General features: G+C 41.8%; 2 protein-coding genes across 15 annotated transcripts in view; one reads left to right on the forward strand and one right to left on the reverse strand.

The window, feature by feature from the left end:
* Nucleotides 1-14140, reverse strand: part of LOC121919574 (coiled-coil domain-containing protein 150-like) — a 475343-nt gene that overhangs the window by 68211 nt on the left and 392992 nt on the right. The window lies entirely within an intron of this gene.
* Nucleotides 5458-14140, forward strand: part of ANKRD44 (ankyrin repeat domain 44) — a 188760-nt gene continuing 180077 nt past the window's right edge. For all 12 annotated transcript variants that reach the window (XR_006101511.1, XR_006101510.1, XM_042446280.1 and 9 more), the window contains exon 1: nt 5458-5765. Coding sequence is in view for 10 of the 12 variants with exons in the window: in XM_042446280.1 (XP_042302214.1) it covers nt 5739-5765 (27 nt within the window). In the remaining 2 variants the exon portion in view is untranslated. The remainder of the gene's footprint in view (nt 5766-14140) is intronic.

Below are 14140 nucleotides of genomic sequence, written 5' to 3' on the forward strand. Positions count from 1 at the left end.
AGTTTTCCTCAGGTCTTGTTCAAAGAACCAGATCTGTGCCTTGTTCTGCTGGTAGGACTGGCTCTACCCTTAGGTACAGGGAGACAATCACCTCAGGTTGCACTGCTTAAGGAAGGGGTGGCGATCACATTTCTTGCTGTTGTCTGCCTTCAAGTCATTTCCAACTTATAGCAACCCTAATGCAAACCTATATCAGGGTTTTCATGGCAAGTTTTGTTCAGAAGAGGTTTGCCATTGCCTTCCCTTGAGTCTGAGAGCATTTGACTTGCCCAAGATCAGCCAGTGGGTTTCATGGCCATCATGCTGGCTTTTCTTCCTTTTCCTTCTTGCCACTTTCCTTTTACTGAATGTCAGATCTTTGAAAGGCACATGCCCTGGACATGTTATCCCACCATCGGTGCTGAGGCAAGATTGAATTGGCACTGACTTGCACAAAGGGTAAGTACATTCAATTTTAAAAATAATACAGGCACAAGCCAACATATTCTCACAGTTTCAGGGTTGGGTTAGATCTACGGGAACCCAGAATTTGAATCACCATTCATGCATAGAAACCCACTGGGTGACCTTGGGCAAGTCACACTTTATCTGATTTAGTGGAAGGTAAGGACAAACTTCATTTGAATACATTTTGCCGCCACCCCCCCCCCCCCCCCACATAATAGGGTCATCATACATTGGAGTCAAGTTGAAGGCATGTAACACATACAAAATAAGATAACAGACATCTACTTTGTTAACAAGCATTATATCCCCAACTTAATATACATACACAGTCAGTACAGAGCATTTCTGCAAAAACAGGGAGGGGAAACTCTTTAAGAATGTTAAATACTTCACAGCTAGCAGAAATATGCATATATACACTTGCTGTTGTTGTGTGCCTTCAAGTCATTTCCGACTTATGGTGACTCAAAGGAGAAACTATCATGGGGTTTTCTTGGCAAGATTTGATCAGAGGTGGTTTGCCATTGCCTTCTCCTGAGGCTGAGAATATGTGACCTGCCCTAGAGCATCCAGTGGGTTTCATGGCCAAGCTGGGAATTGAACCCTGATCTCCAGGTTTGTAATCCAACACTCAAACCACTACACCACACTGGCTCTCATACATTTATTAGAAGGCAGAAATTTGCAAACACAATGTACATCCCGGTAATACCCTGTTTTGTATAATCCCTTCATTAGACACAAAATGTAATTTTGGCATCAGACAGCAATCCTGTTGATTCTTATAACCACTTTGGATTGTCTTTCTTGGCTGGAGTTATTTGAAAAGTGTCAAGTCCTGAAGCACTGATCTCTAACTGTAGACAAATGGCTTTACGTTTTATGATATTCGGTTGTGCTTGTCACTGTACTTGTCAATACAGTAGATGTGTGTCTTGCCATGAATAAACATAATGTATGCAATAACCTTTTTATCCAATAGTTTAGGCATTTAATATGCATATATGGATTGCATTATTGTAATCTTTCTTTGTATAATACCAGACACTCTTATTAGTAAGACCTGCTATCTACGTAAACTGCTCTTATACTTGACGGAGAATGTGTAGAATGTTTTGTTTGGTTAGTAACTGTCATGGTGAGAGTAAGAGATAGAGAGAAACAGATAGACAGGTGCTGGTCCTGGTGCTTTTTTAATATGTCTTATCTATATGTTTACATTGTGGGAACAAATCTGATTCAAATACATGATGCAATATACAATTTCATTTATATATTTGCAGAAATAACTTTAAAGCATGCATTCAATTTATGCATGGCCTCTAACATCCCAAAACATTCCGCAATAATTGTTACATACAGTCTTAATAGGATAACAAAAGTTATGCATGATTTTAGTGCTAATCCTTTTGCTCAGCTTTCCACAGCCTGGCACATATGAGATGTGTCAGATAACAACCTCCACCATTACTAGCCAGCATATGGGAATTGTAGTCCAACACACCTAGAATGCATCTCGTTGTGGAAGGTTGCTTTAGTAGCTGCAAAACAGAACAGATATTTTATTTTTAGTCATTGCATATTTAAAATGTCTTCATTACTAGCGTGTGATATATTGTATGCTTATGTGTCTTCGAGTTGTCTGCTGATTTATGGCAATCCCATTGATTTCAAGGGGTTTTCTTAGGCAAGAAATATTCAGAGACGGTTTTTCAAATCTGTTCCCCTGAAATACAGCCTATAGCACCCGACACAGCACCAGACAATATTACAGGAATATTATTATTTTACATGCCTGCTCAGAGTTCAGAAGGGCTTACTTACTGGTACAGGATTATGATCCAAATGACTGAATGCACATTTCTTGTAAAGGTAAAAAGTTTTACTTTTTATGGTTGCCATGTAGACTTGGTTTTATTGGTTGGCCCCAACTTGAACAGGCCCTTTTAACCTACTGGTGCATGGAGTGAGTCAGCACATAGGTACATCCCATGGGTTAAATAGGTCTGCTCTGTTTAGGAATACAAGGCAGGGTTCAGGCTATGGCCTGTTACCAAACTAATATAATTCTCATGTGATAAATCATACTTCAGTTTCTAAATATACAGCGAACTGCAATAGTTGGAGGCATTTATATATGTATTTAGGGGCGCGTGAATTTAAGCTGCATTTGCAATGCATACTTTTGTCTAGACTTTCTACCAGCTTCTGGTTTTGCAATCTCTGGCATTCATTTCACTAGTTAAAATCTCAGCTGTTCCTTTCACAGAGACACCTTCTCCTCCTCCCTTTTTGCTCTAAGAGGGCACTGCAAAGCCCTTTACCCAAGGCTCCCTCAAGGAAGGCCTGTGAGCCACTGTTGAGCCCATCATCCACAGAGGGACCTCCTTCTTTTCTCCTCCATTTTGCTCTGAGAGGGCACTGCAAAGCCCTTTAACCAAGGCTCCCTCAAGGGAGGCCTACAAAGAACAGAGCAAGAAACATTGGAGCAAGTAAGGAGGGCCCTGCTGCTTCCTTCTTCCTGGCAACAAGATACAGAAGGGCTGAATGTCAATGATGAGGACATCTGGAAAAATCACCCTGCTTAGCCAGTGAAGCATTTCAGAGGGCAAAAACAGTAGGTACAATGCATACTGAAGTGCCTTCACGCCCAGAGACCCCTCTCCTTGGGACGTCCTTCTAGGACAGAGTGAGACCTTGGCCTAAACCCCAGCCCTCCCTCCTCCTCCTTGACCTCCACTGCCCCTGCAGCCCCCTATGCCCTCGGTCCTCTCCACAGCCCCCAGTCATGCCTCCCAGCCACACATCACTCCCTCATAGCCTGGCCTCCAGGGGACTCTAGTCCCCAAGAGAGGCTTTCGTGGTATCCTCCCATCCCATTGGTCCAATATTTGCATGGCCCCGCCTTCAACCCCGCCCACTACCTATCTGAACCACAGGTGTCTCCTTGTCTCCGTTCCATGGCCACTGGGAGGGAGGCGGAGCCACAGCCTTGAGGGAGGGAAACAGCCCCACCTGCTGGCTATGGCGCTGGAATTGCAAGACTGGCTGAAGAAATTACATTTTCTCCTTCTCTCTCCCCATTGGTCCAATATTTGCATGACCCCGCCCACTAGTACTCTGAACCACAGATGTCTCCTCGTCTGGGTTCCATGGTCGCTGGGAATTATGGAATTCTGGGAGTTGGAGTTCCATAGCCTTGAGCCAGGGCAGTTAAAGCGGTACCAAACTGGGTTATTTCTCCAGTGTGGATGCAGCCTTAGCTTTCTCTGTCAGAAAGAGCTCTGGTGCTACTACAGTACAACTACTCTATCACTGAGCCAGGGCAGTAAACAAGCAATCAAATGGAATATTTATTTATTTATTTATTATTTGGAGCCACGTCTGGGAAGGAAACAAATGAAAAACTGGACTATTATTTATTTAATAATTATTTTATTTATTATTAATTACATTATTATTATTATTATTGGAAGCACTATCTGGGAAGGTAACAAAGGAAAAACTGGCTTATTTATTTATTTAATTATTATTAATTATATTATTATCATTAATATTATTATTTGGAGTACTGTCTGGCAAAGAAACAAAGGAAAAACTAGATTATTTTTAATTAATTATTATTTGTGAGACATTTATTTTATTTATTATTATTATTATTTGGAACACCGTCTGGAAGGAAACAAAGGAGAAAATGGGCTATTATTTAACTATTAATTAATTAATTAATTATTAGGAGCACTGTCTGGGAAGGAAACAAAGGACTATTATTTATTAAATTATTACTTTGTTTATCATAATTATTATTTATTATTATTATTATTATTATTATTATTATTTGGAGTACTGTCTGGGCAGGAATCAAAGGAAAAACTGGACTTTTATTTTATTTTTTATTAATTATTGTTATTATTATTATTTAGAGCACTGTCTGGGAAGGAAATAAAGAAAAAACTGGGCTATTTTTATTTAATTATTATTTTATTTAACTTAATTATTATTAGTTAATTTATTTTAATTTGTATTAATTATTGTTATTATTATTATTTGAAACACTGTCTGGGAAGGAGACAAAGAAAAATGGTAATGTTTAACTAATTATTATTATATTTATTTTAATTATTTATTATTATTTGGAGCACTGTCTGGGAAGGAAACAAAGAAAAATTGGATTATTATTTAACAAATTATTATTTTATTTATTTTAATTATTTATTATTATTATTATTATTATTTGGAGCACTGCCTGGGAAGGATACAAAGAAAAATTGGATTATTATTTAACTAATATTTTATATTAGTTCATTAATTTATTAGTATGTATGGTTTTTGAAGCAGCTGTCTGGGGAAGGAGACAAAGAAAAATTGGATTAGTATTTACAATATTATTATATATTTATTTTAATTTTTTTTATTATTATAGTTATTTTAGTTATTATTCTTATTTGGAGCACGGCCTGGGAAGGAACCCAAAGAAACAGTGGTTGCGTTTTAGGTACAAATTATTCTTTTCATGATTTTAATTATTTATTATTATTATTTGGAGCACTGTCTGGGAAGGAAACAAAGAAAAATTGGATTATTATTTAACAAATTATTATTTTATTTATTTTAATTATTTATTATTATTATTATTATTATTATTATTTGGAGTACTGTCTGGGAAGGAGACAAAGAAAAAATGGATTATTATTTAACTAAGTATTATTTTAATTATTATTAATTATTATTATTATTATTATTCTCTGGAGCACTGTCTGGGAAGGAAACAAAGGAAAAACAGATGTGGGGGGAGAAAAGAAAACAGCAGGGGGCGTTGGAAGCTTTCAAGGAAACAAAGGCGAGCGAAAAGAAAGAAAGAGAGAGACAAGGGCAAGATGCCTTTGCTGGCCGCGGTCGGCAGGGGGCAGTGTGGCGCAAGGCGATGGGCGCCTGCTCAATGGTGCCTGTGCACGCGCTTCAATCCCCGGGGAAATCTGTGCCTGTGCGCGCGCTTGGAGGGGGGTGATGTCAGCGCTGGTGACTGCTGCTGGGTTTCTCTTCTGTCTATTGCTCGCTCTGCAGAGGAGCTGCAAGCTGGCTCTGCTCCTGAGCTAGCCAAGCAAGAGAGCAGCAGCAGGAGAAGGGGTTGGCTGCCAGTCCTGCTGCTGGGCCTCGCCTTTATTCCCTACCCTAAAAAATAAGAATAGAAACCCATCCCTTCTCCCCTCCCCTTTTATCTTTCTCCCTGGCCTTGGCTTTTGGAGCTCTGCAAGTAGCAGGGAGCTGCATGCGAGGGCTGAGCAGGGAGCATGGCTGTCCTCAAGCTCACAGACCAGGTAAGCAAGCAAAGAAGGCATGGGGAAAGGGAGGGAGAGCTGCTTTTGGGGTGGAGGGTGGGGGTGGCCAGAGCTGCTGAATAAGCATCATCATCATCAATAACAACAACAACAGGAGGCTGCTTTAGCATCTGCAGCATCATTAATTATTAATATTATTATTTGTTGTTGGGTGCCTGCAAGTCTTCTCTGACTGATGGGGTTTTCTTGGCAAGATAGGTTCAGAGGAGGGTGTTTTGTTTTTGTTTGCCTGAGGCTGAGAGAGTGTGACTCGACTTGTTGTTGTTGTTTGCTGCTGTGGTTCCGGAGAGAGGAAGGGGGTGGGGGGGGGGGGAGAGGAAGCCGGCCTTTTCCTCCATGGAGGCCCTGCTGGCACTCCTCCTCCTCCTCCTCCTCCTCCTCCTCCTCCTCCTCCTCCAGGATTTGGTCCCTGCAAAAGCTTCTGGCTATTAGGTCGCTACTGCTGCTTCTCCTCCTCTTCCTCCTCCTTTTCCTCCTTCTCTTCCTTTTCTTATTCCTTGAACTTCTCTTTTTCCTTTTCTTCCTCTTCTTCCTCCCCGTTTTCCTTCTTCCTCTTCCCTTCCTTGTCCTCATTTTCCTTTTCCTCCTTTTCTTCTTCCTCTTTCTTTTCCTCCTCTTTTTCTTCTTCTTCCTTTTTTCTCTTTCCTTTTTTCCTCCTCTGTCCTGCCCCCTTCTCCTTCTCCTTTTCCTCTTTCTTTTCCTTTTCTTCTTCTTCCTCTTCCTCTCCCCTTCTTCCTTGCCCTTTCCCTCCTTTCCCCCTTTCCCTCCTCCTCCTCCTCCTCCTCCTCCTCCTCTTTGCCTTTTAGTAGAGCCCTATCCCTTCCCCAGGGGCTCCATCCCTTGCTCCATCTCCAGGGCCAGGAGGGAGAAGAAGGAGGAGGAGGAGGCCAGGGAGCAGCATCCCCTTCTGGGCCTCCCTCCTCCTGGCTGCCCAGTCAAGTTTCTTGCAATGCCTGCAGTTGTCAAAATCCTAGGTGAGAGGCTGGGAAGACAACCACCCACCATTGCACTGCTGCAGGTCAGGAGTCTCTGAAAATCTATCACTTTAGCCACAGGATGGTTATGGGACCAGCTGCCCGGAAGAGCTAGTAGGCTTTGGGGCATGATTTTGATGTGGATGATTATTTACTGGATTGAACTTGGGATCCCTCCACATTTTCTACTTCTGCAAAGCTCTAATAATAATAGGCTTTCAGCATGTGTGATTCAGCAGTGCCAGCAGGACAGGCCAAGGAGGAGGACATGTTAATTAATGCCCTTGCTGCATTGGGCCTCCCTGTCAATCCGGGCATGACAGCCGTGGCTTCACCCAAGGTTTTAACTCCCCTTCCTTGTCCCTTCCCTCCCTGCTTCCCTTCTTCTTCCTCTTTTCCTGCTGCTCTTCCTCCCTTGAAAGAAAAAGCCCTGACACTTTGCAGCTGGCTGCATCCAGGGCCCTTAATTGGCTGTTCAATCAGAGCTGGTCCCCAGTTGCTTTAGGAGCTCAAATATTTATGCAGCCTTTTATGAGCCAGAATCCTAAAGGGAGGCCTCTCCTAATAGGCTGTTTGTTTAACCAATCCCTTGAACTTCTAGCCGGGATAGAGTGGATTTAATAGCATCAGGCCTCTGTAACCCTCCCGCATTGACAAGGATTTCTTTCAGTAGCCTCGCTCTGAACTAACACATGGGACCTCCTGTCATATGATGAGTTCATGTACCAAAAAAAAAGCCCAATCAAGCCTTGTGTTTTGAAGAGCCTGTATCCTTGCTTTGCATCTCTTGCAGCTATTCCAGTCATTATTATTAAAACAGGAAGGATCAAAAGGGATTTGGGCTTTTGACATGGATTCCTTGCATATAGTAGGCTCATTTTAATAGGTGTTTCCCCCTATAGAATTCGTAGTGGTTTTGGCAAAGATTTGCATTGTTGTTGTGTGCCTTCAAGTTCATTCAATAAAGATGCCAGCCACAGCTGCTGGAAAAACGTCAGGAATAAACTCTTCTAGAACATAGCCACATAGCCCGAAAAACCCACAAAAAATATGCCTTCAAGTTGTTTCCAACTAATGGTGGCCCTAAAGCAAACCTATCTTAGGTTTTCTTGGCAAAATTTGTTCAGAGGGGGTTTGCCATTGATATCCTCTGAGGCTGAGAGCATGTGACTTGCCCAAGGCCACCCAGTGGGTTTCACGGCCAAGTTGGGAATCGAACCCTGGTTCCCAAAAGTCTGATTCAGACCACTACACCACACTGGCTCTCTCAGAGACTTGCATACCGTTCATTAATATTAATGCTCTGAAACAAACATGATAGGGGAGGTTTCCATCCAGCATTTTCTGAAAGCTTGACAAAGCAGATATGTCTATACTGGGAATTATAGACTTAAATATGTTGCTCGATTGCAGTTAAAAATGTGGAAAATCTTGTGTGCAGTTGAATATAATTTGACAAATTATTTTTAGCATACCGTATATACTCAACCTCATGTATAAGTCGAGGTCAAATTTGGGGGCCAAAATTTTACATTTTTATATGACATGTGTTGAAGTCAAAGGTAAAATTTAGGCTCATGTAACAAAGGATCTCAAGGAGGAAGCAAAGGGAAATGGTGCCAAAGGCATACCGATTTGTGCTTATATTGCAGACTGAATGGATTATATAGTAAAGGTGGATCAGTGCTTTCAAGACAGATTATGTTCTTGCCATTCACCAGTGGATGGTTTTAAAAAATGTTTAAATAACAGTTAAAGTACAGTACAGTGCGCCCACGTCATACGCTGTTTTCAGTATACGCTGAAAGCAGTGCTGCTTCTTCCAGCACTGTGCGCCGGAAGAATTAATGGTGCACGCGCCCAAGGTGCGTGTGCGCGGCTGGTGCCACCGCAAGCACAAGCCCCATTACTTGCAATGGAGCTTGAGCATACGCATTTTTTGTTTTACATGGGAGGTGGTCTGGAACGGATCCCTGCGTAAAACAAGGGCTCACTATACTTACGTTGACCCTTGGAGAAGTCGACCCAGGGTTTTTTGGGTCAAGTTTTTGACTAAAATTTCTAGGCTTATACATGAGTATATTATACATATACTGTAACTATTATTCCCGTATATTTACAGAGAAGTAAGATTAATCAAAAATAGAATTAAACCGTATCTAAAGACTTGATAAGAAGTCTCTTTTCTGGGCATTTGTGCCTTATCTTCTGCTGTTCATGCTGTAAAAATGTTTGTTTTAGTATCAGTGAGAACACCAGGTATTTTTGCGTGTGTGGTTGTTCTAAATAGCAGCCATTTACACCGAGGAATGGTAGCAATAAAATGAGTGTATTTTTCAGAGTTTAAAATGTTTTCATGGCCAAATTATTCCTAGGTCCACATTGTCACTTTTCACTGATTTCACTATATCGAAATGGTACACTTTCCCCTTAAGGCTGCCATGCTATATTTATCTGGGAGTAAGTCCCGTCATAGGGAGTCAGCATGGTATAGTGGTTTTGGTATTGGACTAGGTCAAGGACTTTGAAGACCAGGGTTTGAATCCCTGCTTAGCCATGGTAACCCACTGGGTATCTTTGGGTAAGTCTTAGCTTCAGAGGAATGCAGTGGTAAACCCCTCTCAATAAAACTTGCCAAGAAAACTCCATGATAGTCCCATTTTGGTATTACCATAAATCAGAAATGACATGATGGCACACAACAGCAGAAACTCCTGTTGAACTTAGTGGGTTTACCTCTGAGTAAACCATACGTAATTTAATGTTAACAATAATACCAAGCATTAGAATAATATATCTAAAAACAAGTGCACTGTTCCTAGAAGCTTCACTTATATATATTTTTAAAAGCCCACTGCCCACTGTAATGAATTCTCTGTTTATCTTGCTTCTGCAATGTATGGAAAGTTTAGAATGGAAGCTATGCCTGTGATCTCATAAAGTGAAAATAAATGTTGGACGTAGACTGTGTTGTCTTCTAGTGCCTCCACATGTTTTCATAATTGTACAAGCAAGCAATGTTTATAAGCACTGTCTTTGGCTTGCTCCTTGGTATAGCCCCATCTTCATCTTGGATGCTTCTGACTAATGGCAAAACGATTTCATGCCAGGAGGCTTTCTTTGTGCACTACAGGGTAGCCAGAGTCTCATAAATCAGAAGATTCAGGTAGGCTTTGTAAATTGCACATCCCATCTGCAGTTAATATTGGAAGCGCCTGTGCTAGAGCTGATAAAGTGTGGCATTTCAGTGCTTAAAGTCTTAGCTTGAAATCATGTCTGTAATGCAGTCCTCTTGGGAATTACAGCTCTAAAGGTTTTAAACCTTTACGAAACCTCTGCGGGGGAAGAAATGAAATTTGCTTCAGATGTACCTGGAGACAGAAATAAACTCTGGTGTGAACCAAGGGCTTTGCATCCACTTAAGAGGTCTATGTAGATCGGGTGCTAATTATCCCATCATCTGAATTGATAGTCACCTTTATGGATTCTTATATGGATTATTCTTCCCCTTCCCCTTTTTGCCATGCCAGAAACAGAAGGGTTTAGGGAGGAGAAAAGTTTCTCCCTGGATGAATAGAGAAGGAGAGAACTAGAATGAATAAAATTTGGTGATGAAGGAATAGTCTATCTTATAGTCTAGTCTAGCCAAGCTGGCCATATTGCCTCTGACTCTTCAGCATCTCCACAACTATATTTTGTTGTTGTTGTTATTGGTCTTGAAGAAATTCAGGACAAAAAACTATCCAGGTGTTGCTTGGGTGTAGCCACAATGCAGAATTAAAGCAGTTTGACACCACTTTAATTGCCATAACTTATCCTACAGAATCCTGTAGTTTGGTGAGGCACCAGAACTCTCTGACAGACCAGGCTGAATACCTCACCATACTACAAATCCCAGGATTCTGTAGGATGCATCATGAAACTGCCTTAATTCTGCAGAATGGCCACACCCCTTGCTTTTTGGTTTCCTCCAATACTTGGAGGTTGCTCAGAGTACCTGGCAGTTGGCACATCCCTGTTGCAACTACTTGGATATGAAATTTGTCTCTGGCATTGCTAAGACAGAGAGTACCTCTTTACCTCTGCTCTCTGACTACCTGGGAACCTGTGTGTTTTTCCACAGGCAAGGGAGAGTTTTGGGTTACCACTAGGGTTTATTTTTTCAGTAGAGAGGATGATGGTCAGCTGTGCTTCTTTGTCCCAAGATGCAAAACGGGTAATCTGATGCTTTCACCACTGCTAGGTGTGACTAATGTGTTCACTCTCTATTTTGCATCTTGAGTCAGAGTATAAACTGTAGACATAATTGAGGACCAAAACATCTGGTCTAACTCTGGGAATTTGTTTCTACCTCCCGCCTCCCTAGTTTTTTGCTTTCTGAAACAACTGGAACCTTTTCACACTATACAATTATAGCACAATAATTCTGTTTTGACTACCAGTGGCGACCGCCTATGGAATCCTATGGTTAGCAGGGGAGCGAGGAGCCTTTAGAATCTACCCAGGGAGTTTTTCTCATGCCTTTGGCCAAACTGTAAATCCCAAGATTCCATAGTAGTTAAACGATAGTAATAGCACTATGGTTATGTGCTATAGCACTTTGAGTGTTGGACTATGCCTCTGGAGACCAGAGTTTGATTCCCTGCTCACCCATGAAACGCACTGGTTGGCCTTGGGCCAGACACATGCTCTCAATCTCAGAAGAGGGCAATGGCAAACCTCCTCTGAACAGATCCTGCCGAAAGGCCCCATGATCGATTAGCCTTAGGGTCACCATAAGTCAGAAATGACTTGAAGGCACACAGCAGTAACAACAAAGTTGTGAAAGGGCCCCTGGCCTGATGAAGAGTTCTCAGGAACTCAAAAACAGGCACGCTCTTTTGATTTGTCCTATTACAGGCATTGATCAACGCCAGATTGTGGAGCATAGCTCCACATACTACCACCTGTGAAGAATTCTTGAAGCTCTTCAGCCAGTAGGCACACCTTGGAAAAGTTACCTTTTCATGGTCATGTTGGCTACAGGATGCTTTCAAAGCTCTAGGCAATAGGCTTAGAAAACTACCTTCTCATTCAGACAATAAATTGAAGGAGGAGAGAGGCAGCCTTTCACCTCCATTGTATAACCCTGTTACCTGTGACTCAACCCTTCATGACTGGCAGGCATGTGTGAATAATTCTATTGGAGAGGCAATATTTTTAATTCCGTTTCTTAAAAATTGAAATATGTATGGAACAAAGGTCAAACATCACATTTGAAGATACATTCCGGCTTTTCTCTCAGACAGTATACTCATGTCTAGAGCTGACACAAGACATTTTGCTGCCTGAGACCAAGGATAAAATAGTGTTTGCCTTCCATTTAGAAAATCCAGCTGGATTGGCAGTTGACAGAGAGTTGGTCAAGATATTCAGACAGACACAAACACTGACTGGGGCACCTTGGGCAGAACTCATTTTGGGAGGGCCTTGTTTGGTGGGATGAAAACTCTGGATTCAACCTGCCAGGTTGACATCCCATTGGGCTGTACTGAAAGGTCTACTGGTAATTCCTACTCTGTGATGTCTTATTTATTACACAAGACATAAATTCATGCTGCATTCAATGAACAGTGAATACGTATGTGTGAATCCTTTTTTAGTATTGACAGCTTGGTAGCTATTGACAGAGGTGGTCAGGATGTGATATGACAATTGTTTTCATGAGGTGCATGCAGACAGATGTAGACATCTGGCATTTACTTGCTCAGGGCTTGCAAGATACCTTTTGAAACATGGGTATGTGTGGGAGTGGGGTGCGTGTTCCTGTTTAGAGCCAACTTCTGCTTGGTGGTGCAGAGGTTGTGGTTTCTCTACGCATCCTGCTTGTGGATGTTGCATGGGGTTTGATGCAAGGTTTCTCTGTGACTATTGATGGGTTATTTTGGCATACAATTATATGTAAAGCTAAACATTGCACCTCTCAGTTCTGCAAACAAATGGGCTGATTTTGCTTCTTCTAAGCATTGTTGTGACTTGTTAGTATTAGCATTCAATTGGGTTTTTTCCTTCCCTCCTTTCCACCTCAAATAGTGTTCAAGGCACTAAAAAGAGAGTGACACGAAAACCATTAAAATGATCACAATAACCACCAGACCAGGCTCAGAGACTGCATAACTAAAAGTGCAGTGCTGTTGTGTGTCTATTCAGAACTGTTGCAATTCTGAAATACAAGAGAAGTTTGAATACCAGTCCAGTGCTAGGCCTACAAAAAAAGAAGCATATGATGATTGCAATAATTCATACTGTTCCACTCGCTGGCAAAAGAAGCAGAGACAATACCCAGCCAAGCCGCCTTTTTTTACTTACTCTGTTTTGTGTCAATGCTGTATTTGAAAAATTGCTTGATAGGATTTGAGGGGGGTAAATTAAAAAAAAGAAGCCCTGCAGCACTGCTAATTTATGTTGGTGTTGCTTAATGTACTTCTCCATTCAGGTACTGAATTTTGCAATGACTGTGTTCAAAAGAGTCCACTTGCAAAATGATAAAAGCAAGTAACATTCCCAGATCCTCTTTGCATGCAGATGCATGGGATCTGTGCACAGTTTAAACTAGGAGTGGGCAGTGGTGCAAGGCTAGAGGGCACAGTGGTCCCCCAGGAGACCCTCACTATTGCAAAATCCCCCCAAAACAAACATGTGTGTGAGGGTTTTGTCCTCAAAATCTCTGGGGGAATGGGGAACATTTTCACGATGTCTTTGGAGCTTCCTGGACCATTTTAAACCCATGAGATGACTTTTGGAACAACAGGAAGTGAATGGAAGTTATTTTCTATTTCAAAAAGGCTTCTTTGGGGGTCTAAATTTGTCCAGGAAGGGCCTCCAAACATGGCGGAAATGCCCTCCAAAGAGGCCATTTGGGGGCCCTGGGAAGCATAAAATGTCCCCCAAGGGCCACACTTTGCCTACCCAATTTAAACCATGCTCTTTTGCTCTCTCTCTCTGTCTCTGAATATGTTTGTGTTATGACTTGTTGGGGCATATGCATTAACAGGTGGAATTGTTCGAGATATTTGTTCTGCTCTGAAACGTCTACATCCAGTTTCAGGGTGTTCCTGGTCAAGGCTCTTACTAGTCTATTGTTCAGCCTCATTCACCAAATTTTGCATGAATGGAGGTGACACTGTCTTCTTGTTTGTAACCCTCTCATGTATACCTACTGTGGCCTGTTACAGACTGCCAAAATAAAGCTGCTTCGGGTCTCTTTGGAGGCATGCTATTTAAATGATGCATGCATCCTAAGAATCTGGAAGCTGCACCAAAACTGCACTCCAGTGCTTAGGAATGGAGTGTGGCTTTGGCGTGACCTCCGGACTCTTAGGACCCATGCATCATTTAAAT

Source organism: Sceloporus undulatus, chromosome 1 (assembly GCF_019175285.1).
Source record: "Sceloporus undulatus isolate JIND9_A2432 ecotype Alabama chromosome 1, SceUnd_v1.1, whole genome shotgun sequence".
NCBI classification, from domain to species: Eukaryota; Metazoa; Chordata; class Lepidosauria; order Squamata; family Phrynosomatidae; genus Sceloporus; species Sceloporus undulatus.